Source organism: Cervus elaphus, chromosome 9 (genome assembly GCF_910594005.1).
Source record: "Cervus elaphus chromosome 9, mCerEla1.1, whole genome shotgun sequence".
NCBI lineage: Eukaryota > Metazoa > Chordata > Mammalia > Artiodactyla > Cervidae > Cervus > Cervus elaphus.
In genome coordinates, this window is record NC_057823.1 from 22,812,501 (window position 1) to 22,836,826 (window position 24,326).

At 54.2% G+C, this 24,326-nt stretch overlaps 2 protein-coding genes and 1 long non-coding RNA gene across 4 annotated transcripts; 1 reads left to right on the forward strand and 2 right to left on the reverse strand.

Moving 5' to 3' along the window:
• Nucleotides 1–27: 27 nt before the first annotated feature.
• LOC122699711 lies at nt 28–3,690 on the reverse strand. The gene is made up of 3 exons (XR_006342664.1): nt 3,155–3,690; nt 1,519–1,635; nt 28–1,023 (listed from the first exon to the last, which is right to left on the reverse strand). It is a non-coding gene; the product is annotated as an uncharacterized LOC122699711 (long non-coding RNA).
• Nucleotides 3,691–4,311: 621 nt separating this feature from the next.
• TBXA2R (thromboxane A2 receptor) lies at nt 4,312–15,171 on the forward strand. The gene is made up of 3 exons (XM_043911998.1): nt 4,312–4,447; nt 8,964–9,816; nt 14,432–15,171. The coding sequence occupies exons 2-3, from the start codon at nt 9,031–9,033 to the stop codon at nt 14,675–14,677; spliced, it is 1,032 nt and encodes a 343-aa protein (XP_043767933.1). The 5' UTR covers nt 4,312–4,447; nt 8,964–9,030; the 3' UTR covers nt 14,678–15,171.
• Nucleotides 15,172–15,810: 639 nt separating this feature from the next.
• GIPC3 (GIPC PDZ domain containing family member 3) lies at nt 15,811–22,820 on the reverse strand. Of its 2 annotated transcripts, none has more exons than XM_043911993.1 (6): nt 21,936–22,820; nt 20,987–21,172; nt 20,656–20,836; nt 19,488–19,600; nt 19,080–19,174; nt 15,811–18,973 (listed from the first exon to the last, which is right to left on the reverse strand). In XM_043911993.1, the coding sequence occupies exons 1-6, from the start codon at nt 22,176–22,178 to the stop codon at nt 16,087–16,089; spliced, it is 3,705 nt and encodes a 1,234-aa protein (XP_043767928.1). In that variant the 5' UTR covers nt 22,179–22,820; the 3' UTR covers nt 15,811–16,086. The 2 variants fall into 2 exon arrangements, with proteins under 2 accessions (XP_043767928.1, XP_043767929.1); XM_043911994.1 differs by having other exon boundaries at nt 18,665–18,973; nt 19,093–19,174; nt 21,936–22,816.
• Between the last annotated feature and the right edge of the window lie 1,506 nt (nt 22,821–24,326).

Genomic DNA, 24,326 nt, shown 5'->3' on the forward strand with positions numbered 1-24,326 from the left:
TTGTCAGAAATACCGCAGAGGTCTTCTCGCGTTCCCGCCCCCCACGCCCATATCCACACCCAGCTGTCCACATTGCTAACATCTTGTGTAACCACAGCACATCTGTCAGAACCAAGGCACCAAACAACTAAGACCTTTTGAAAACAAGTACAACCCCTAAAAATAGTCGATAACGGTTCCCGAGGAAGCTCCTCGTCAGCTGAGGGTTTCCTCCATCTTTGCCCCCACCCTCACCCCCCAGAAGGAGGGTGCATTCCTAAACACTCCAGGGGGCGCTTAGTGCTCACCTAACCCAGGGGGCGATGCTCAGCGATGTCTAGGGACAACTGGTTGTCAGGACCTGGGGGACTCCTGGCGTTGGGGATGGGGGCTCCACACCCCACCGTGCCCAGGACGGGCACCCTCAGTGATCTGTCCCTAGGTCCCCAGCACTGAGACTGACACCCCTAGGTCCCCCAGTCGTCTCCCCACCCTGACTTAACTGTGTCCAGGAGCCTCTGGTTCAGCTCTGGCCTCCACTGATGTGGCCCGCCCCACAGGTTCTCATACGTCAGTGGACACGTTCTAGACAGGAGGGCTTGGGGATTCGGGGGTGAAGTGCACGTGGTCAAGGGGCACCCACTCCCCACTGCGGGCCCTGGCCCACCCAGCCAGCCTGGTCCAGGTGGAAGAATATCCTTAACGGCAGCATGAAGACTCCATCCATCCCCTTTGGGACCCTCCATGGACATCACTAATCAATGGTTGATTGCCAGAGCAATCAGCATCCTCTGGGCAGCCACTTCCCGTTGATCCCTGGCCTGCTCCACCGTCGAGGGTGCAGGACAGGCCCTGGAGCAAGGTCGAGTTTTGGGCAGAGCTTGCTCACCAGATGGGTGGGGCCCTGTTCTGTTCTCAGCATGCAGGCTGTATGGCTGCGATGACCTGGCCTTTAGCAGGCGTTACTCAGAATTTCACACCAGCCGTACATGACAGCATTTACATCCATTTGGGGAACAGACTCAGAGGCCCACGTTTTCAAGCCTAGAAACCAGCAGTCAGAGTTAGAATCCAGCCTTCTCCAACCTCCCATTTCCAGCCTCAGGTTCCCCAGCTGCCCCGAGAGGAGTCCTCCCAGCCCCAGCGTCTCGGTTCCTCCTCACTTTGCTTCTGCAATCCAGGTGGCCTGTAGACCCCAAGGGAGGCAGTAGCTCTGGGGGAGGGGAACAAGGTGGCCATGTCCCCGAGTTGTTGGGCACGTGTTAGCAAGAGCCCCCAGTCCAGAGGGAGGAGAGCTGCTCCAGGCAAGGGGTCAGGCTGGGGCAGGAGAGGCACGAGGTCTAGGGGTCCCAGAAGGGACTCTGAAGGTTCCCTGGGGGACGGCTATGTCAGGCCTGGGAGGACTGGGCTGCCGGACAGAGAAGGAAGTTGGGCCTGCCTTGCAGAGGAAAAGGCAACAGGTGCTTCCAGGGCAGGGAAGTGAAGTGAAATTCAGTCAGTCATGTCCTACTCTTTTTGAACCCATGGACTGCAGCCTACCAGGCTCCTCTGTCTGTGGGGATTCTCCAGGCCAGGATGCTGGAGTGGGTTGCCATTTCCTTCTGCAGGGTTTCCAGGGCAGGGCTGATGCAAGTCCAGGTGCTGGGCTCTAGGGCACTGGGGAGGCATAGAGGGTAAGGGAGTTGGGTGGGACACAAGCTGAGTGTCAGGAAGACCCATTAGGCAGACTGGAGGCACCACAGCACCCAGCTGCCCCAGGACCCAGCTCCTGCCCAGTGTCCACCCAGCATCCTTCAATTGCCCCCAACCCCCACCTCAGCCTCTTCCTGCCCTTGGCTGAGTGTGAGACTAAGAATAGATGCTCCCTGACTCCCAGCGGAAACCATAGCCCCGGGAAGCCGGTCCTGAGCCTGACCTCTGTTCCCACCATCTGCCACCCCCCACCCCCACCCCACAGACCATCTCAACGCTTCTCATGACCCCCATGTGCCCTTGACCAGGGCCGGGGCAGAGACCAAGAGACCAGCCTACAGCCTGGGAGGTGGGGGAAGTGCAGAACTCACGGTCAGATCCCACCTGCATGTGGCCTTGGACCCAGCCTTCCTACCCTCCAGACCTCAGTTTCCCAGTCTATAAAATGAGCATTTTTGCCCCATGCTTTGCAGAGTCCTGCTGTGACCCAGGCACTTGCTAATCTCAAGTCAAGTGTGTTTATCTGACCCCTGCCCTGGCTGTTTACCAGAAGGAACACTGTCCTTTTATCTCAGGGCAGAGGAAGTAGGAACGGAAAAATCCTCCTCCATCTCAGCCCCCCCCCCCCAATTTGGAGCTCCAGCCCCACATCCTCTGCCTTCCTTACAGTCCCCTGAAGCCTCATGCTCTCTCTTGCTTCCAAAGTTTTGCACGTATAATTTCTGCCCTGTCTCTTGGACATGTGGAACTCCTATGCATTCCACAAAGCCCCCGTTCTCACAACTTCTGCCCCATCCCCACTCCAGGATGCCTTTCAGACTCACCTCCTGGGCCCCCCTAAGCCCTGTCACTTCCTTTGGCCCTGCCCTGAACGCAGGAGGCTGGGAATGTCTGTATACAGCTTTATTTTTCTCCAGCCTGGGGGATCTTTGAGGGCAGATGTGGTTTACAGTCTACCTGGGGCTCACAATTGTCCTACCATATGGGCTGGGGCAAAGAGTTTCCCTAAAGGAAAGGCTGGGAGGAACAAGACTGTCTCCTTTGATGTGGGGGGCATCAAGGCTTTACAGAGGAGAGAGCCTCAGAGCCAGGATTCTCCCAGATGCATAGGAGTTGGGGAGACTCCTTGTCAAGGAAGAGGAGTTAGGGTTAACCTGCTGAGGACTCAGACAATGGTATGGAACGGAGGAGGGGCCATCTGGAGGGATGGAGAGGCCAGAAGGATAGTAGCTGGACCCAGTAGAAGGGAGATCAGGGCCAGGGCAGGAATCCATCTTTCTCACTCAGAGCCTGTACTGGTGTGCCCCTCCCAGGCCCCCGAGGACTCGGTGGCGTGAGATTAAGGCCAAGGCAAATGGGTTCTGGCCCACTCCAAGCTGTAACCCAGGGCCAGTGAGGCCCAAATTCACCCCTCTATGCCCCAACCCTGCTTCCCATGCATCCTCGAAGGCCAGTCCCAAACCCGTGGACCCCCTTCACTCACCGGAGGCCCAAGGACTGTGGGCAGGAGGGACCTTTAAGAAGCTTCTCACTTTCCTGCACCACCGTCTGGGCTCAGCCTCCACACCATTGCTCTAGTAGCACCTGGCTGCTCACCCTCTGCTTTCACAGCTTTGGGCCAGTGAGACCCTGGCCCACAGCCCTGAGTGAGCCACGGGGATTTCAAGGGGGCCCATCCTGTCTGGAAGGTCATTCCCCCAGCTTCCAGCTCCCTGCCTCAAGCGCGATCATTCCTGCAGAGACGGGCTCTGGGGAGCAGAGGGAAAGCGTACCTCCCCACCCCCGCCTCCGGGGCCCAATGCCAGCCTAGGTGCTCCCATGTGCTTCCCCTAGACTGCAGCCGCCCACAGCCCTCCCGCTCACCCGCTCCCGGGAAAAACTGTCTAGGCAGGCTGCCCACGAAGCATCCGGCTTCAGAGTGCGGTCCCTCTCCCCTCTGAACACTCCTGCACCCCCACCCCCAGCCCTGACAGGGGCCTCAAACAAACCCTACACTGATGAAGCATCTACTGAGGGCCAGCCACCCCTCAACCACCACGCACCCCGCGCTCACCAGCTCTGAGCTCTGGGCCCCGGGGCCGGGGTCTGGGCGCCCTGGGGAGCTGACCCCGCCCCCGCCCTCTCTCAGTCCGGGGTGCTACCCAGACGGTGAATAACGCGGGGGCCTGGCGGATAGAGCGGAGCCGGAAGGGGGCCTAGCTGGGGCCGGCTTGGGGGAGGGGGCGGGCGGAGGCCCTGAAAGGGCGCTGGCCGACCCGGCAGCCGCGCCCCTGCCCCTGCGTCCCGGGATCCCCCGGACGCCCCCTCCCCCAGGAGGCCGCGCGATCTCCCCGGGGGCGGGCTGGGGGGCGCCCCTTGACCCTCAGCAGCCAGGCCTGGGCGGGAGGGGCGTGGCCAGAGCGGGGAGGGAGGGACTGATGCGAGACAGACTGAAAGACAGACTGAGCGAGACTAGGGCAGAGACTGGATCCAGCTACAGAGCGGAGCCCGCGCTCCGGGCTCTTTTTAGACTCTGTAGGCCTCCCTCCAGGCCGAGAGGGGACCTCGTCACCTCTCCTTCGGCCCGGGACCCCGCGCCGCCACGCCCTCCATCGGTGCCCCGGCGCGACGTAGCAGCGCGGGAGTCCTCCCGCTGTGACTCGATTTCCCCAGGGGCCCGGGAAGCCAAGCCGCCCCGCTTCCGCCTCCGCACGCCCTTCCTGCCGCCAGGCACTCACGTGTGCTCCAGGGCCGAGGACGGCGCGCCTACCCTGTACGCACCCTCGACCACCTTCAGGTGAGAACTGTTGGCCCTGAGGTAAGGGGCGGGGCATGAGAGTGGGCAGGTGTGGCTTGGGTGTATCCTACGGGCGGTCGGCGCTGCAGTGGGTGTGTTCCCGTGGGCGGTGACAGCTACTAGGTGCTGGGTGTCCAGGGGCACTCTTGAGCCTGGGTGCCAGTCTCGAGTGCTGCCTGCCCTGGGCACCTGCTGTCTAGTGTGAGCAAGAATGTGCTTGTGTGTGGATTCCGCTGAGTCTGGGCCAGGCCACTCCGTGTCCTGTGGCGTTGCGGCCAGAGACAGTGCCGGGGCGCTGGGTATGGCTGCGAGTGAAAGCACACACCTGGTTGGTTGTGTGTCTGCATGCACACTCGGAGTTGTGTCCATCACTAACCACTGGCTGCCTGGCCTGGATAGGTCCTGTCCCTCCATCATCCATCTGTTCCCCTCGCCAGTGGTGAGCACTGAGAGGATGCCCATTGGACAGATGAGGAAACTGAGGCTCAGAGGGACCGCATGAGTCAGGGCCAAGGCTCAGCTCTAACCGAGACAGGCTGACTGGGGTGGGGACCTGGTTGGTGTCACAAACAGGAAAAGTTCCCGGAAATTGAGCCTTGTGGTGAGGGGAGGCAGGGGTGGGTCTGGGAGCTGACAGGGGCCCTGAGTGTAAGTGTTTGTGTCTGTGTGGGCGTCTGTGGCTGCACAAGGGCGTGCAGAGGGTCCCTACCCTAGGGCGTGCAGGTGTTCACCAGGCATGACCCGGAACCAATGCGGTGACAGGCCTGGCCCCTGCATGTTTGTGCCAGAGGGTATGATCCTTGGTCAACTGGGCAGCATTAGAGGACTTAGGAAATGTGGAAATGGACTGAGGTCATACAGTGCATCAGGGCTTCCACCTGGCTGCTCAGTGTGTGCAGCCAGAAGACAAGCTGTGAGCACAGCCAGGAAGCAGGAAGAGTGCGGGGCACTGGGCAGGGGTCGGGTGGGGGGTGTGTGTGTGTATGTATGTGAGTGAAGACTCAAAGTCTCAATGGCAAGAGCAGATCGGGCCTGGGAAGACCAGCCTGAATGCTGGTAGGCAAGTCAGTGGCCTTGTTGTCCCCATTTCACAAAGGGGGCAACTGAGACTTGGCAAGGTCGAGCCCCCACTTGACAGTGGCAGATCGGGGGCTCCAGTCCGAGCTTGTCTGAGGTGACTGTCGCCCCTCTGGGGGGAGAGTGGATGGGCCCCTGGCGTGGGGACAGGCAGGCAGGCCAGGGGGTGGGGTGTTGAGAGGGAGAGGGACTTGTTAAAAAATGGATGGCTTGCGGAAGCAGGAGGAGGAGAGTGGGCAGGCAGTGACAGACCATCAGGCAGAGGAGGGGCCCAGCCCTTGGCATCCAAAGACCACAGTCTGCCAGGGCCACTGTGGTGGTGGTGGTGGGGGGGGGGCAGCCTGGTTCCCATGCCCAGCTCAGCGCCCAGGCCTCTGGGACAGTGGTGGCTGAAGCCCTCCCAGCCTCCCCGAGGTGAGCTGAGGGAGCACTGAATGTCCATCCTGCAGTCCTGCAGAGAGGAGCCAGGACCCAAGAGAGAGAGATTTCTGGAACTCAGGACCAGCCGATCAGAGCTCTGGAACCTCAGCCCCGTTAAATTCTAGACGCTTCAGGCCTTTGGGTTCCTGAAGTGGGACCTTGTTAGAATTCTAGAACCAGGGACTTGTTAGAATTCCAGAATCCTGGATTTTCCAAGTCCAAACTTCCCCCACTCTCGGGTTATAGGATCCTTGGGTTTGTCCAGCAAATCTGGGGTCCATGTTTCTCATGAGGCACAGAGACGGTGAGCGATTCTCCCAAGGGCCACACAGCGGTGCTTCTGGACCTTGGAGCCCTCCTGGTCAATGTGGGAGGGAAGGGGAGGCGCTGCCAGTGCCCCTCCTGGCCCGCTTTCCTGGGGAACTTGAGCCGGCTGCTATCACCTGAACCCCTGGTTGGGGGACTGGAAACCGCATGCTGGAGCCAGAGGAAGTGGTGCCAGTTTCCAGTCTCCCCAAGGCCGGGGCCCTGGGCTCACAGCGTTTGTTCCCACATATGGGAAGTGTGAAACACACTCGGGGCCTCTGTCCCTGGGTGCATGAGCTCCTGCACAAGAGTAGGGGACCCTGGGGCCATGAGATGCGGGAGGGGCTGGCAGTCACTCCAGGGTGAGGCAGGGGCAGTGACCACAGACACAGCCCGGTCCCCGAGAATGTTTAGAAACAACACATACCAGCTCTCGAGGGAGGGAGGGAGGGAGGGAGCACCCTGTCCCAGGGGGAACTCAAGTGCAGATCAAATCTGAGCTAACAACAAGCACATCCCCTCCCCGGAGTGGAGGGCTCGTCCAGATGGCCACGCACCATGGAAAGGCCCCTTCCCACCGTCTCTCAGCTTTCAGCTTCTCACTCGAGGCCCCACCCCCACCAAAGTGGCGGCAACCCAGCCTGGGAGGGAGGCTCAGAGGAGCTGGCCATCAGGAGCTGGATAATTTATGAGGCTAGATAAGGAGCTGCTGAGATGAATTAAAGAGATGGGGAGTGAGGTGGGGTGCAGCTAAGCACACTTGCTCCTGAGGCCGGTCACAGGCACAGCCTCGGGGCTCATCATTGGCCCCATTTTATCGGAAGGGAGACTGAGGCTCAGAGTAGGGACGAGACTCCTCCAAGGTTCGTGACAGGATTCATGGCAGTCATTTTAGAAAAATTCTATCCCTTTTTGGCTGTGCCTCATGCAACCTTGGCAGTGAAAGCATGTAGTCTTACCCACTGGACTGCCGGGGAATTCCCTAGAAATGGTGACCCTCCACACCCACCTCTCACCAGCCTCTGCCTGACTGCAAGGCTTTTGACTCATTTGCACACATTTGATCTCCGATCAACTCCAGCTATGCTGTGTGACTTTGAATTAGTTACTTAACCTCTCTGTACTTCGGATTCCCCACCTCCGCAAAATGGGGATCATAAGACTCCGAGCTCTCATTTCAGGGGACCCTGAAACGTTCGATCCCTGGTCAGGGAACTTGATCCCACATGCTGCAACTAAGACCTCGTACAGTTTAATTAATTAATTGGTAATAAAATAATACTGTCGTGGTGGTTTAGTCACTCTGTTGTGTCCGACTCTTTTGCAACCACATGTAACCCACCAGGCTACTCTTTCCATGGGATTCTCCAGGCAAGAATACTGGAGTGGGTTACCATATCCTCCTCCAGGGGATCTTCCCAACATAGGGAGTGAACCTGAATCTCCTGCATTACAGGCAGATTCTTTACCACTGAACCACCTGGGAAGCCCAATAAAATAATAATAACTAAATTTCTTTTTAATTAAAAAAAATAAGTGGACCTTTCCGGGCTTCAGCAGCCTGGAACCTCCATGCCTCCCACCGTCCTGCCTCCCCACCTTTGTCCACTCTGATCCTGCGGCCAGTGGCCCCTCACTGCTGGCAGAAGCATGGTTTGTGAAGTGCATGCACACCACATGGGAGGCTGGCCCCATGGGTGACCCTGTGCCCTCCCAGCTGTATCCTTTTGGGGAACTGAGAGAAGACTTGTTTTTAAATTATTATTCGAATATAATTGCTTTAGAGAGCTGACTTTTAAATGATGTCATTTTATTTCTCCTCAAACACTGGTCAGTTCATCCACACCCCAGACAGTCAGACCCACACGTCTCTCCAATTTTCTCTCCCAGCCCCATACTGGGTAGTTCATAGCCCATTACCTCCCAGCTACTGTTTATAGCCCGTCACTGGGGACCCGGTTGCTTCCAGTGAACTGGGTTTTTTTTTTTTTTTCCCCCAGACTGGTACTGGATTTCAGGATTTATTTTTTATTAAACAAAAATGGGGGGTGGGGAAGGAGTCTAGATGATTCTAACATGGGAGGAAGGATGTCCCTAAAAGACCAACGGGGTCGGGTCTTCCCCAAGGCCTTCATGAGGAATTGTGACCTCAAGGCTGACCACAGAGCTGGCCTGGGAGTCAGCGACCTCTGGCCGTCAGCCAGTGGCTCTCCCCACACTTCATGTGTCCTGTTTTACAGCAGTTGAAATCTGTCCTGGATCCTTCATTCCATGAAGGACTCAGATGGATCACCCCCCAGGGAAACAGAAGTTTAAAGAAGAAAAAATTATTTGCCTGAGGTCGCATAGTTGGTGTCAGGGCTAGAGTTCAAACCCAGAGCTTCTCAACCCTTCTCTGCAACCTGGCCGATACTAATTGGTGTCTTCCAGGGTTCCCAGAAGAGGGAAAACTGATTCTTGCCCTTGAGGGTCACTGAGCCTGGGGCAGGACAGAGTTGGAGCTAGTCATCCTCGTAATTGTAATAGCAGGACTACTACTAGGAGTAGTAATAGTAATGCTTACTGAACTGGGAGTGAGATAAGTGAGGAAGGACTTCTTCAAGGAGGGGAAATTTGAGCTGGGGCATTGAAGTTTGTGTAGTTCACTGGGGCCACTCAGATGAAAATGTAGAACGAACCACCAAAATCTTCTCTGCCGCCCGCCTCCCCGCAGGTGTCTCTGAACCACCACCAGCCTTGGCCTGATGAAGTGGTGACCCTCCCCGCTATGCTCCAGCACCATGTGGCCCAATGCCAGTTCCCTGGGGCCCTGTTTCCGGCCTATGAACATCACACGGGAGGAGCGGCGCCTGATTGCCTCCCCATGGTTCGCAGCTTCCTTCTGCCTGGTGGGCCTGGCCTCCAACCTGCTGGCGCTGAGCGTGCTGATGGGCGCACGGCAGGGCAGCTCCCAGTCTAGATCTTCCTTCCTGACCTTCCTCTGCGGCCTGGTCCTCACTGACTTCATGGGGCTGCTGGTCACCGGCGCCATCGTGGTGACCCAGCACTTCGTCCTCTTTGAATGGCAGACCGTGGACCCTGGCTGCAGCCTTTGCCACTTCATGGGCGTCATCATGGTCTTTTTCGGCCTGTGTCCGCTGCTGCTGGGGGCCGCCATGGCCTCGGAGCGCTTCCTGGGCATCACCCGGCCCTTCTCAAGGCCCGCGACTGCCTCACAGCGCCGAGCCTGGACCACAGTGGGGCTGGTGTGGGCCTCTGCGCTGGCGCTGGGCCTGCTGCCCCTTCTGGGCGTGGGCCACTACACCGTGCAGTACCCCGGCTCCTGGTGCTTCCTCACACTCGGCACCGACCCGGGGGATGTGGCCTTCGGCCTGCTCTTCGCACTCCTCGGCAGCGTCTCGGTGGGGATGTCCTTCCTGCTCAACACCATCAGTGTGGCCACCCTATGCCACGTCTACCATGGGCAGGCGACCGCCCAGCAGCGCCCAAGGGACTGCGAGGTGGAGATGATGGTGCAGCTCATGGGCATTATGGTGGTGGCCAGCATTTGCTGGATGCCACTGCTGGTGAGTGGCGGGGATTGGGGCGGGGACTCCCTGGGCCTGGGTTCATCCTGATAGATTCACAACCCTCAGGTTCTCATTAGCCCAAGAAAATGTGACCCCAGGGTTCAGGGGTACTCCCTTGAGTGAGACACAGATAACCCCAAACTGGGGGCAGGACTGGGGCAGAAGCAGTGTCCTGGGACTGAGATGCCCAGGGAGGGGCTCCCAGGCTCTCCCCACCCCAGGGGGGTATCAGAGAAGACTTTCCAGAAGAGGGTCATTGGAGCTGGGGTTTTGAAGGAAGAAGAGGGGTTTACCTGCTAGATGAAAGCAGGGAGGATATTCCAGGTAGAATCACTGAATCATTTCTACCTTGTGCCTAGTTCTGGGCTGGACCCCAGGCTTTCAAAGATTTTTCCTGAGTCAGGTGAGTTTACTGAAGTCCTTCCACTGATTAATATATTTGGCCTTTTGGAGTTGTTATTTTCCCATTTCTGATTCGATCTGGACAAGTCTGAAGACCAGAATCAGATACTTGGTTTCCAGCCCATATCCAACAAGGACTTACCATGTGACTCTGGCTATGGGCATCCTTCTTCCAGCCTCAATCAGTTCCTTAGAATTTAAAAGAAGAAAGTGTTAGTTGCTCAGTCATCTCCAACTCTTTGTGACCCCATAGACTGTATAGCCTGCCAGGTTCCTCTGTCCATGGAATTCTCCAGGCAAGAATACTGGAATGAGTAGCCATTCCCTTCTCCTGGGGATCTTCTCGACCCAGGGTCCAGGGATCAAACCCGGGTCTCCTGCACTGCAGGCAGATTCTTTACCATCTGAGCCATGGGGGATGGGGATGATTTAAAAGGTGTCTGCCTCTCAGAGCGACTCAGGAGGAAATGAACTCATTCATCCATTTGTTTCTTCAAGAAACATTGACTGAACAACCAGCATGTTGCTGGCTCTGGTCTAGATGCTGAGCAGGGAACAAAAAGGACAAAAACGCTTGACTTCCTGGAGCTCTTTGATCATGGTGGTGGTGGTTTAGTCGCTAAGTCGTGTCAGACTCTTACAACCCCATGATCATGGGGAAGACAGCAAATAAACAGTGCATAAATAAGTGAAATGGTAGATATTAGGAAGTGATAAGGGCTAAAACAAAAACTAAATCTGTGGGATAGGAAGATTGCAAATTTGGTTGTGCTTTGTTTTGCTAAATGTTTTTACATGTGCCAGTGGTGGGCAAAGAAATAGAAGGAAGCATAATTTTTTGTGTGTAATATGTGAAGCTGCAGGCATGACGGGCCCCGGGGGAGTAAAAGTTATGGTATGATGCTTCTGGCTGAGCAATGTGCTTCTGAAACTCAGTCCCTGGGGTGTCCCTCCCAGGTCTGTTTTCATACAGCTGAGACCGTTTCTATTTTTGTTTATTATAATTATTATCATTATTATTTATTGAGCAGCATCCAGAGGATGCCTGTGAGCACCTGATTCAGGTTTCCCCCTCTCTGCCTACAGCACTTCAGGGCTCCCATCTCCCTCAGGAAAAAACCCCAAGTCCTCCTGCAGCCCACAAGACCCTGCAAGACCTTCTCCATCCCCTCCCTGCCCTTCCCTCCTCCCTCTCTCCCCCTTGCTCACTCTGCTCCAGCCACACCAGCCTCCTTGCTGTTCCTCCAACATGCCAGAAATGATGCTGCCCCAGGGCCTTTGTATGTGCTGTACCCTCTGCCTGGAATGCTCCCCCAACCCCAGATCTCCACATGAATCACTCCCTCACTCCTCTATGTCCTTGCTCAAATGTCACCTTCACCAAGAGTTCCCTGACAAAGGTCTGCCTCAGCATCTTCCTCATCCCTGCCTTCCAGGCTTGACTGTCTCAGAATACCCCCAGATGACCCCTGCCCTTCTCTGAACCACTGGAGCTGAGACTTTGAAGGATGGATAGGAGATTAGAGAGATGTGTGTGTTAGTCACTTAGTCGTGTCCGACTCTTTGTGACCCAATGGATTGTAGCTCACCAGGCTCCCCGTCCATGGAATTTTCCAGGCAGGAATACTGGAGTGTGTTGCCATTTCCTTCTCAGGGATCGAACCTGGGTCTCCTGCATTGCAGTTGAATTCTTTACCATCTGAGCCACCAGGGAAGCCTGAGTGGGATATTTGTTGTTGTTCATTCGCTCAGTTGTGTCCAGCTCTTTGTGATCCCTTGCACGCCAGGCTTCCCTGTCCTTCACTATCTCCTGGAGTTTGCTCAAACTCATGTCCATTGAATCGATGATGCCAGCCAACCATCTCATCCTGTTTCCCCCTTCTCCTCCTGCCCTCAATCTTTCCCAGCATCAGGGTCTTTTCCAATGAGCCAGTTCTTCCCATCAGGTGGCCAAAGTATTGGAGTTTCAGCATCAGTCCTTCCAATGAATGTTCAGGGTGGATTTCCTTAGGATTGACTGGTTTGATCTCCTTAATAGGAGATAAGCTGCCAGATAAAAACCAGGAAGGCGTTCTAGGTAGAATCACTGAGTCATTAAATGATTCCCAAGTCCCCTTTGGCAGCCAAGTTTTTCCTAAAAGGCCATATAGTATACCTTTTAAACACTGTCTCTGTGACAACCACACAGCTCTTCTATTGGGGTGTGAAAGCTACCTGGAAATGACTGGGCACGCCTGAGTGCCAAAAGGACTTCATTTATGGATTCAGAAATGTGAATTTCATGTAATTGTCACATGTCACAAAATATGCTTTCTATTTTTTTCTCACCATTGACACATGTAAAAATATTCTTAGCAAAACAACAAACTAAAAAGGCACAAATAAAGCAAACAAAGCACAACAAAAACAGGCGGCAGGCCAGAGTTGGCCCATGAGCCAACTCATGCTCCAAAACCTCCCATGGCTCCCTGTTGTCCCAGAGGAAAGGTCCACAGACACTTCCCTCCATCTCACTGGGGAAACTCCTATTCTCCATCTGATTACCTCTCCCAAGCCTGGCCCAGCGCCTCCTCTGGGCTACAACAGTGCCTCCATCCCTGCTCAATCACACCCACCCCTACCACTGAGCTGAAACCACCTGGTCATATAAGTAGAGCCTGAGTCCATTGTAGCCACTGCACTGTCCCCAGAATTGCCCAGCACACAGTAGGTGCTCAGGAAACAATTGTAATGTAGTAATTCAATACAATATTAATATTAATCATAGTATAATTTTAATTATGAAATATACCCATTATAATAATTTGTATTAGAATTAATATATATAATTATAACAACCATGATATAATTGTTAAATACTATATAATATATACTATAATTATATAGTATGAATTAATACTTAATAATTATATCAATCATATATCTATATATTATACAATTGTTAAATACCATGTAACATATAACTATAATTATATGCATTCATAATTAATTATATCAATTATTATATAATATATGATTATATATTATATAACTGTTAAATACTATATAACATATAACTATAATTAAGGGGTTTCCCCAGTGGCTCAGCAGGGAAAGAATCTGTCTACAATGCAGGAGGTGCTGGTTCGATTCCTGGGTCGGGAAGATCTTCTGGAGAAGGGAATGGCAGCCCACTCTAATATTCTTACCTGAAAAAGCCCATGGGCAGAGGAGCCTGGCAGGCCATAGTCCATGGGGTCGCAAAGAGTTGGACATGACTGAGCAAAACTATTATAATTACATATTATTAATTAATATTTAATTTATTGATCATTATATAGTATATAATTGTTAAATACTATATAGCATATAATTACATATTATTTAATATTTAATAACTATATTGACCATTATATAGTATATAATATATATTATATAATTGTTAAATACTATATACATATAACTATATGTTATTAATGAATACTTAGTAATTATATCAATCATATGTAATACATAGTCACATTAAAATTATATATTATATAATTACATATATAATTTTAAATACCATATAATAAATAATATGGTTATAACTAACAATATATTATTAGGTAACTATATTATTCTATATTATATTCTATAATTATTTATAAATTATTGTGTATAATAATTTGTATCTTATATTACATATTGTGTAATATTAAATATAAATCCAATATTTAATAAACTATATTAAACTGATTTACTATTTTTAACATAAAATTATTTAATACAAAATTTTGTCAGAATTTTATAAATTTTAAATTTCAGAATAATGTAAAATAATAAAATAAAATAACAAAATTTAATTATTTAATATAAATCTTATACCATAATTTGATATATTATTATATATAGTATATATATTTGATATATGTAAAGTTTGTATAAAATATGTGTTTAATAGCATAATAACACTGGCAGTCACAGTGATTCCACCTGTTCGCACCTGCAAGTCCTCTTTGTCCACCATGTTTAATCATGTCCAGGGGAGGAGCAGGAAAAGTATGCTATTTTGCAGCCACATCAGCTGAAGTTCAGAGAGGTCAGGCAGATATCCTGAAGGTCACACAGCCCAGCAGGGACAGAATCAGCACTGGATCTCAGGGGACAGCAGGTGGCACAGGCAGGTGCTGGTGGAGGGCAGGGCTGGCTGCCAGCCTGGCCCCTGGCTGACTGCTCTGGCCCCCGGCAGGTCTTCATCGCCCAGACGGTGCTGCAGAGCCCGCCCGCCATGAGCCCGATTGGGCAGCTGTCCCGCCCCACGGAGCGGCAGCTGCTCATCTACCTGCGAGTGGCCACCTGGAACCAGATCCTCGACCCCTGGGTGTACATCCTGTTTCGCCGGGCAGTGATCCAGCGCTTCTATCCTCGCCTGAGCACCCGGTCCAGGTCACTGTCCCTGCAGCCCCAGTTCACCCGCAGGTCAACGATACACTAGGTCCTAGGCTGGACATAGTGGCAGCTCTGGAAGGACAGAGCACCCTGCCAGAATGTCCCTCACCAGACCTTTATCCTCCCTGTCGGTCGCATCTGTCTGTCCTGATGCCCAGGAGCCAAGAGTGCAGCATAGACAGAGGGTTTGAACAACAAAATTGTGTGCTATCTTCCATCAGCCCCAGGGACCCCCCCCCCAAGTCTTCCCTGACTCCCCTTTCCAAAGCCCTTCCCCTCTCTCAGCCCCTACTTTGAGTCCCCTCCCAACTCCAGAAAGGGTGTGACGGTGCTGGGCAGGTATCTGGAGGAAATCAGACTTGTAAGCCTCCCCTTGTAGAAATCCTCCAGAAATAGGTGGCTCTGACCCCTGAATCTGACCTGCTTACTGGGGTATGGTTGATTCCCTTTGACAGCCCAATTTGAGAAGGCTCTGTCTAGAAAAATTGAATGCCAACAGACCCCCTCTCTTGCCAAAATATAATCTCCACCTCGGCTTTATTTTCCTTTGGCTCTGAAATCATCCAACATTGAAGTTTCTGGCGTCAAGATTCCTATCCAGCCCACAGCTGCTGAGCAGAACTGGAGCTGGGGTCGGGGAAGCCCCAGCTGAGCAGAACTAGGGTGGGAGTGGAGGAAGCCCCAAGAGGTGGGGCTGGCTCCTCACTCCTCTCCCCACCCCCTTTATTGAGTCTTCCCTGAGCATTTCACGGTTGAGATCTCCTGGAATCCTGCCTGCAACCCCAGGAGCGGGTTCTGGGTTAAACCCATTTAGCAGATGAGGAAAAGAGAGGACAAGATAGATACCTAGAGACCATGGGGTACACGCCTGCTTCCTCCACTGCAGATGAAGCGCATGCCTTCATCAGCTTGTGGTTTCACCATCTATCCACTCAGCCCCTCAGACTCCCTGCACCTTGAGCAAGCAGCTCCTGGCCCACAGTAGCTGCTCAATAAAAGTAGACTGATCCTGTACAGACTGCTGTGTGTCTGCAGGGCCCTCAACGCCTGCGCAGTTAGCACTTATAAGATGCTTGGCACATAGTAGGCACTTAAGAAGCATCTAGTGTTTTCATGTCAGCACCCCTTCCTCTGCTCTCCCCCAAATACCCCCCAAAATAACACATCAGGCTGCAGGGGTTGGAGGTGCCTTTATGCCTTTATTCCCCACGAGCCCTCAAGCCCTCAAGGTACATGAGAAGGAAACTGCCTCCTGCCTCCCCTGCTCACCCCTACCTCACTGCCCTCCCATAGACCTAGGATCAGCAGTTTCCACCCTCCCTTCCTCACCTGCCCCACCCCATTTACAGGGATGGGGTCTGTAATACAGTCACCTGCTACTTCTGAGCAACCCAGGCAGGGAGGAGCAGGAGAGGGGATGGGGGCCATGGGGGCTCCAACTATGTCACGCCCAATCTACTGCCCTCCATGGTGGGGTAGGAGCTTTGACTCCCGTGGAGGTAACTTAGACTCCCTGAGCATGGAGGAGGGGGCAGGCCCCTCAAATGAGGGTTCAAGGGGCTGAGAACTAAGGAGGGCCACCCTGGGGGCAAAACTAGGGATGACAGATTTGGGGGGTGGGGTAGACTTCTGGGGTCCCAGCTGGGGCTTGGGGGAAAGGGCTGGTTTCTGGGGGGTGAAGGGGGACTGTGGCTGTGGGGCCAGGGGAGAAATTGAGGGGCTCCGGCCAGGCCCAGGGTCAGGCGGGGTTCCTCGTCCCAGATCATGGGGCTTGGGCTGGGGGCAAGAGATTCGGCTAGGACCTGGAGTCGGGGCTTTGGGTGGTGGGCCTAGGTGTTGAGGTCGGGCATAAGGGGTGGGATAGGGCTGGGTTCTGGGGTCAAGGCCTGGGGTCTGTGGGCAGGGCCCCTTTCTAGAGCTGAGCTGAATTCTTGGACTGGTCTGACTTCTAGTTTCAGAATCAGATTCAGTTCTGGAACTAAGGTGGACTCCAGAGCTGGGCTGAGTGTTTGAAGTGGTCTGGGTTTCAGAGCTGGGCTGGGTCTCAGAGCTGAACTGAATTCTAGAGCTGCACTGGGTTCTGGAGCTGAACTGAACTCCAGAGCTGAGCTGAGTTCTTGCACTGGTCTGGGTCCCAGAGCTGGGCTGGGTCTTAGGACTGAGCTGGGTTCCAGAACTGGTCTGGGTTCTAGAGCCAGGTTGGGATCCAGAAGCAGGCTGTGTTCTGGAGCTGAATTGGACTCCAGAGCTTGGCTGAGTTCTTTCACTGGTCTGGGTCCCAGAGCTGGGCTGGGTCTCAGGACTGGGCTGGGTTCCAGAACTGGTCTGGGTTCTAGAGCCAGGTTGGCATCCAGAAGCAGACTGTGTTCTGGAGCTGAACTGGACTCCAGAGCTGGACTGAGTTCTTTCACTGGTCTGGGTCCCAGAGCTGGGCTGGGTCTCAGGACTGGGCTGGGTTCCAGAACTGGTCTGGGTTCTGGAGCTGGTTTGGGATCCAGAGCTGGACTGTATTCTTGAACTGCTCCAGGTTTCAAAGCTGGGTTGCATCTCAGACCTGAACTGAACTGTGGAGCTGGGTTGGGTTTTGGAGTTGAGCTTGACTCCAGAGCAGGGCTTAACTCCTGCACTTATCTGCATCTCTGAGCTGGGAGGGGTTCTAGAGATGAGCTGAGTTCCAGAGCTGGTCTGCTTCCCAAAGTCTGGCTCAGTCCCAGAGCTTCCCTGGGTTGTGGCCTGGATTTGGTTTCTAGAACTTGTCAGGCTTTCTGAGCTGAGCTGAGCCTCAGAGGTGTTTTGAGCTACTGGGCAGGGCTGGGTCCTTGAACTGGGCCTACTCTCAGAATTTGACATAGCTGTGGAGCTGAAGGCTGTGTCTGCATCCTTCTGGGTCCCAGGACTTGACTGGGTTCCAGACATTAGCTGTATTCTGGAATGTAGCTGGGTCTCAGCGGTTGACTGTGTTTTGGAGTCAGGTGGAATTTCAGAGCCAACCTGGGCTCTAGAACCGAGCTGAGTTCTGGAGCTGGGTGGACTGCTGGAGGTGGACTGAACTCTGGAAAGAGGCCAAGCTCGGAGATCTGTCCTTGTCCCAGAGCTGGTTGGCATTCTAGAGTTGCTCTGTGCTCTGCAGCGTGCATGGGGCTTAGCATCAGGCTGAGCTCTGGAGGCAGGTCTTGCCCCAGCAATGGGTGGGGGTCCAGAGCTTGTCTGAATCCTGGAGACGGCTTTGCTTGTCGCACGAGGCTGGGGGCTAGATCTGGGCTCAGTCTCTGAGCTGGATTCATCACTGGAGCTGGACTGGGCCCTAGGACGCAGATAGGGTCTGGACCCGGGCTGGACTGAAGTATGCATCTGGGTTCCTGAGCTGGCCTGGGTTTGGGAACAGGGTTGCACTTCAGAACCGTCTTTGACTACTAAGCTGGAGTGGCTTCTAGGGCTGGACTGCCTCTTGAGTCTCACGTGGGCTCCAGAACTAACTGGTGTTCCTGAGCTAGATTGAGTATCCAGGTATGGCTGAGTCACGGAGCTGTCTTGAGCTGTAGAGTTGGATCGAGTTTTATGGCAGGGCTTGGTCATAAAGCTGGCCTGGCTCCCAGAACCAGGTTGGATTCCAGAGCTGGGGTGGGTCTTCAAATTTATCTGGGTTCCAAAGCTTGACTTCACATCAGAGCTCCGCTTAGCCTCAGAGCTGGCTTGGGCTCTAGAGCTGTCCTGGGCTCCAGAACTGAGCTGGGTTCTGAAGCTGGACTGCATCTCAGAACTGGATGGGGTTCTAGTGATGAACTGGGCCTCAGAACTGACCTGGGTTCTAAAGGGGGACTTGGTCTCTGAACAGGGCTGAGTCTCAGTTCTGGGCTTGGTCTCTGAGCTGGGCTGGGCTCTAGAGTAGGGCTGAGGCTCTGATCTGGGCTTGATCTCTGAGCTTGGCTGGGCTCTGAAGCAGGGCTGCGGCTCCGATCTGGGTTGTGTCGCAGATCTGAGCTTGGTCCCTGAACTGGGCTGGACACTAGAGCAGGACTTGGGCTCAGATCTAGGCTTGGTCTCTGAACTGGACTGTGTTCTAGAACAGAGCTGGGTCTCAGGTCTGGGCTTCTGGACTCTGGAGAAGGGCTGGGCTTTGGAAACTGACCGGGAGGGCTGGGGCGGGGGGCTGGGCTCCGAGCTGGGGCTGTGCTTGGCACCGGGGCAGACTAGCCACAGGCTTCCCTGGCCTCGCCGATGGCGGCCCACACCTCCACCACAAACTCGTCCGGGAAGGCGAACTCGCCCAAGACGGAGTCTAAATGGCGTGCAAACTCCTGGACGCTCACTGTCTTCTTGGAGGTCTCCACCATGGTGGATGCTGCAGGCCAAGCAGAGGGGAAGTGGGTGAGGGTTCTCCCTGGGGTGGGGGGGATTCCCGCCTCCTCCCCATGGGCTGTCCTCCCCCCAGGGTCCACCCAGCTTACCCTGGCCCCTTACCCAGCTCTGGGTCCCTAATGCCCATGTAACTCTCCAGCAGGTCGTCCACCCTCCGAGATGCCTCCTCCTCGAATTCACTGGGCTGGGGGCATGGGGGGCAAAGCAGAGAGTCAGAAGCCTGGGATCCTCCCACCCAGCCCCCTCCCCAAGTCACTACCCCTTTGGTGGTAGCAGATTGGGACCTTCCATGAGTCAGTGCTTCTGGTCCTGCCATTACTGCCCTGCCTGACAAGAACCCATTCTGAAAGAAAAAAAAAAAAAAGAACCCATTCTGCAGATGGGGAAATTGAGGCTGGATAAAGGAGAGGGTCTTCCCCAAGGTCATGCTGAGTCGGTATCAGCGGTAGAACTCTATGTGCAAGAGCCCCTGAAGGCCCCCCATCACCTCCACTCACCACTTCCTCTACAGTGGCGGACCCCCCAGACCGAAGCCGCAGGGTCTCCCTCCCACTGCTGACTTTCGCTTCCATTGGGTATTTGCTGCTCCGGCTCCTCTGGCCGATCATATCTGGAGGGGACAAAGGAGAAGAGGTGCGTGTGTTCCAGGTGAAGCTACATCTTCGTAAAGACTCAGAAACCCCTGAGCCCTTCTAGAACATTCCTACCCTCCAAAATCCTCCTTATTTCCATGGATGAATCCTCAGAGATGCTGTTTGAGAATGCTTCCTTCCCTTAAATTTCCCTCCTCCTCTCAAAATGACTCTCCCTAGAAGAAACTACTTCAGATTCTCCTTGGGGCCAGTCCAGAAAGTATCTTGCTCTAGAATTTGCTCTCCCTAATCTAGTCATAGCTTCCCTGCTACCCACTCCAGTATTCTTGCCTGGAGAATCCCATGGACATAGTAGCCTGGCGGGCTACAGACCATGCGGTCACAAAGAGTGGAACACGACTGAGCAACTAACACTTTCACTTTCACAACCTAGTCGTGAGGGCTTCCCAGGTGGCTCAATGATAAAGCATCTGCCTGCCAATGCAGGAGACATAAGAGATACAGGTTCGATCCCTGGGTCAGGCAGATTCCCTGAAGTAGGAAGTGGCAACCCACTCCAGTGTTTTTGCCTAGAGAATCCCATGGACAGAGGAGCCTGGCAGACTACAGTCCATGGGGTCACAAAGAGTAGGGCCTGACTGAACAACTGAGCACTCACATGCATGGTGACCTCCTTATCTCATCCATGGACCAGTCACAGACTTCTCTTTGAAAAGCTCCATTCTAGGATTCGCTATGAAAGCCACTCTCTAGAACTCACCAGGGACTCAAAGCAGGACTTTAAAAGCTCCCAGTCAGGTTACAAAATAAATCCAGACAGCTCCTTATCCTTTCTCAGTCTTCCCAAGCCTCCCCCGACCCCATGCCTGGGCTGACTCTATGACAATGTAGAAACAACCCACCTGTTTCTCAAACAGTGCCAGAAGGTCCCTGTCCTGTTACCAGGGGCATCTAGAACCTTCCATCCTGTCCCATCCCCTGACCCTTTGCCGCTCCCTACATCCAGAGAACCCATTTCTGAAAGAGCTTCACCCCACCCAGCCTGTCCCCCAGGGCCCCAGGTGGCCCTCACCGAAGGCTCTCTTGGGCTGCACCAGCCTCAGGGTGAAGGGCTGCGACTTCGGCAGCTCACGCAGCATCTTGGCCACCTCGTAGTGGCGGCAGCCGACGATCGAGTGGTCATTTATGGCCTCAATGCTGTCTCCCACACACACTGCCTCGATTCGGTTGATGATGCTGCCTTCCTTGATCCTCTGCGGGGTACCCAGAGTCATTCACAGGACTCCACCATCCAGCCACCCCACTCGGGTCCCCAGAGCCCATTCACACCACAGAGGAGCAGGGGCTTACCCCAGGTTGCCGGACATCCTGGAAGCCACCTGCCCCACCCCCCAAGTGGGTACCTTGATGAAGGCATAGCCGGCCCCATTGTCCGTGATGGTCAGTCCCAGGGCATCCTCCGTCTTAGTGACCTCCACCTCCTTGGTCTCGCCGCGCACATGGGCAAAGATAAAGTCCTCCAACCCTATCTGACCACCCAGGAGTTTCTGCATGTCCACCTTGTGGCTGTTTAGGGTGCAGAATAAGATCTGCCCAGAGAGGAGAGGAAGCCCCAAATTAACGACAGCCCTCTTCCCCCACCATCTGCACAGAACAACCAGGGGATGGGCTGAGGGGCCTGATAGGGAAACTGAGACACAAAAGCACGAAACCCCTGCCTTCCCCAGGATCATAGTCATGCTTAAGGGCAGAATATGAGATCCTCAGAATGGAGTAGGAGGCGAGGAGACTGGGACCCCCAGAATGAGGAGTAAAATGAAAAGGAGGCTGCGGACAGATGGACACCCTTCTTCCATCCTGCCTCAGACTTCCACTTTTAACCCTTTGGTGACCTGTCAACCCCAGACCATCTTTTAAAGGCAGTTAATTCCAAATCTCCTGGCGCCCCCTGGGGGCTGAGGGGCGCACCTGCGGCCCAGCCCCTGACTCCCACGACCTCGGACATCTCACCTGGCAGGGGGCTGCCTGGAACCCCAGTCCCCAGCCGCGTCCAGGAACCGGAGGCGCTTCCCTGAGGGCTGGGGTCCACTCCTACCTGGGTAGCCCAGTGTTTTCCGGACGATCTAAGGATCCACGAGCCCTAAGACTTGCTCACCTTTTGCACAGGGAGGGCAAAGGGGGTCCACGAGGTATGGGCACCGCAGGATCCGAGAGGTGAGCCTCTGAGATCTGGAGATAGGGTCCCCTCCACCCGGAGATGGAGGATCTGGGGGGCCCCGTCCCAGAGTCCAGGGTTCACCCCTATCCCCGGTCGACTAGTGGGCCTCGGGTGCTGGGGTCCGCGGGCCTCACCTCGGTGGGCGCGATTCCGAAGGCCTCGGCGATCTTGGCGTAGAGTTCGCGCACGTTGGTGAAGCCTTCGATCTTGCCGGTGGGGCTGCCGTGCGCCAGCTGCGTGCGGAAGACGAGGCGCGGGCGGGCGCGGGGCGCGGTTGGGGTCGGGGACGCTGCCGGGGGCTCGGCGGGCGAGGGCGGGGGCGCGGGCAGGCGCTGAGCCTCGGCCCCCCGGGCCTCGCGGGCCGCTGTGGTCTCCATGGCAGGAAGAGCTCGGTCACCGGGGCCACCGCCACAGCCGCCGGATCCGCCGCTTCCTGCAGGCTCCCCTCCCCCGGCCCAGGGCGCGACAGCCGAGCCGCCCGGGGTAAGGGGATCCGGGAACCCGAGCCTCCCGGGAAGGCGACACCGCGGAGTGTGTATGGGGGGTGGGCCCCAGGTGTCCCGGCCCTGCCAGGGCCAGCTGTGCTCTCCCCGGGGAGCAGGGGAAAAAATAAGGATCACAAATAAGGATAGGGCAACTGCCAGTGCCAGAGCGCTCACTCTCTGCTGGGCGCACTCATTTAATCCTTGCAACAACCGTCCGAGGTGGGGAGGACCCTTACCCTGGCACAACTGAGCCACATCGTGTCCATCCCCTGCCCACAGCCCTCCAGGGCTCCCACCTCCCCTGGGGGTAAACCCTAGTCCTCTATTCTGCCAACAAGGCCCTGCATGACCTGCCACATCCCCATTCCTGCCCCCTTCTCCTCCCTCATTTCTTCTGACTCACTCTGCTCCAGACACATGGGTGTCCTCCCTGCTCATTCAACACACAGGGCCTGGTCCTGCCCCAAGGCCTTTGCACAGGCTGTGCCCGCTCCAACACCTGGAACATCTCCCACATCTCCAAGTGGTTCACTCCTTCGCCTCCTCAGCTCTTGGCTCAGACGTCACCTCCTCTCACCAGGTCCCAATTTCTCTTCCCTGCTTTTTTTCCTCCCTAGCACTGAGCGTGACCTGGCAGGGCAGATATTTTATTTATTCATCCTGTGTTTCCTCGGTCTCCTCAACTGGAGGAGAGGCAGGCAGGAGTTCTCTGAGCCCGTTGGGTTACAGATGAGGAGGCCCAGGGTACTAGGAGGTTTCTCTCAGAATTCCCTGGGAACCCAGTGTCACCAAAAGGAATGTTGCTTTTGGCTCAATGAACAGCACTGGAATGCCATATAGCAGCTCAAAAGGGGGGCCTTATGCCTCTGAAGAATCTCAGAAACCAAGCATTGCTGGAAAAGGCAAGTTGCAGAAGGCTTCGGAGGAGGTAAGAAAATTTATGTAAAGCTTGAAACCGTGCAGAACGGCATATACACTGTAACACAGATGAGCCTTGAAAACCCGATGCTCTTTGAAGGAAGCCAGATTGCAAAGGCCCCATAGCCTGGGATGCCACTTAGATGAAGTGTCCAAAACAGCCAATGCATGGAGACAGACAGTGGATTTGTGGTTGCCAGGGGCTGGGGGAGGGGAGGATGGGGAATGATAGCTAACATGGAAGGGGATGTTGTTTGGGGGGTGATGAAATATTCTGGAATTAGGTGGTGCTGGCGGTTGCACAACTTTGTAACTATACTAGAAACCACAGAATTGTACATTTTCAAATCTTTAGAAAACAAACTAAAAAAAAAAAATCCATCAAAATGGTATTCTTGTGGAAAGACATCCTTTTGTGCTAAAGGTTATGTAAAGACCTGACCAGGAATGGTAAACTCCAAACCTGCGATGAGGGTATGATGCCAGGGAGGGTATGAGGTGAGGGAGCATACACTTTGTGTGTGTGTGTGTGTGTGACAATATCCATCTTTTCTAGTCTCCTGGGGTGGCCATAACATAGTACCGCCAGTTGGGTGGCTTAAAAGCAATAGAAATTTCTTCTCTCAAAATTCTGAAGGCTACAAATCCATTTGTCAGCAAGTCCAAGCTCCTCTGACTCCTTGGGTGGCATCCTCTCCCCCAACCACCACGCCCAGCCTCTGTTGGTGGCTAACCCTCCTTGGGCTTCCATGGGGGTGTGCTCTGCTCCAGTGTCTGCCTGTTGTCACATGGCTGTCTCCTTTCTCCATGTCCAAATCTTTATCTTCTTATAAGGATCACCAGTCACATTGGATTAGAGGCACCCCCACACACACACTCCAAGATGACCTCATCTTAACTAATTATATCCTTGGTGACCCTATTGCCAAATAAGGTCACATTCTGAGGTTCTGGGGGTTAGGGCTTCAAGATTTTCTTTGGGCGGGACTAAATTCAACTGTTAACACCAGTGTTTGTCAAATTAAATCTCTGGAATTTTTAGGGTGTCTCAAATATTCCATAAAAGGCTGAAGTCTCTGAAAGTGTTCCCCAGTAAGTTAAGCACAGAATTATCATCTGACC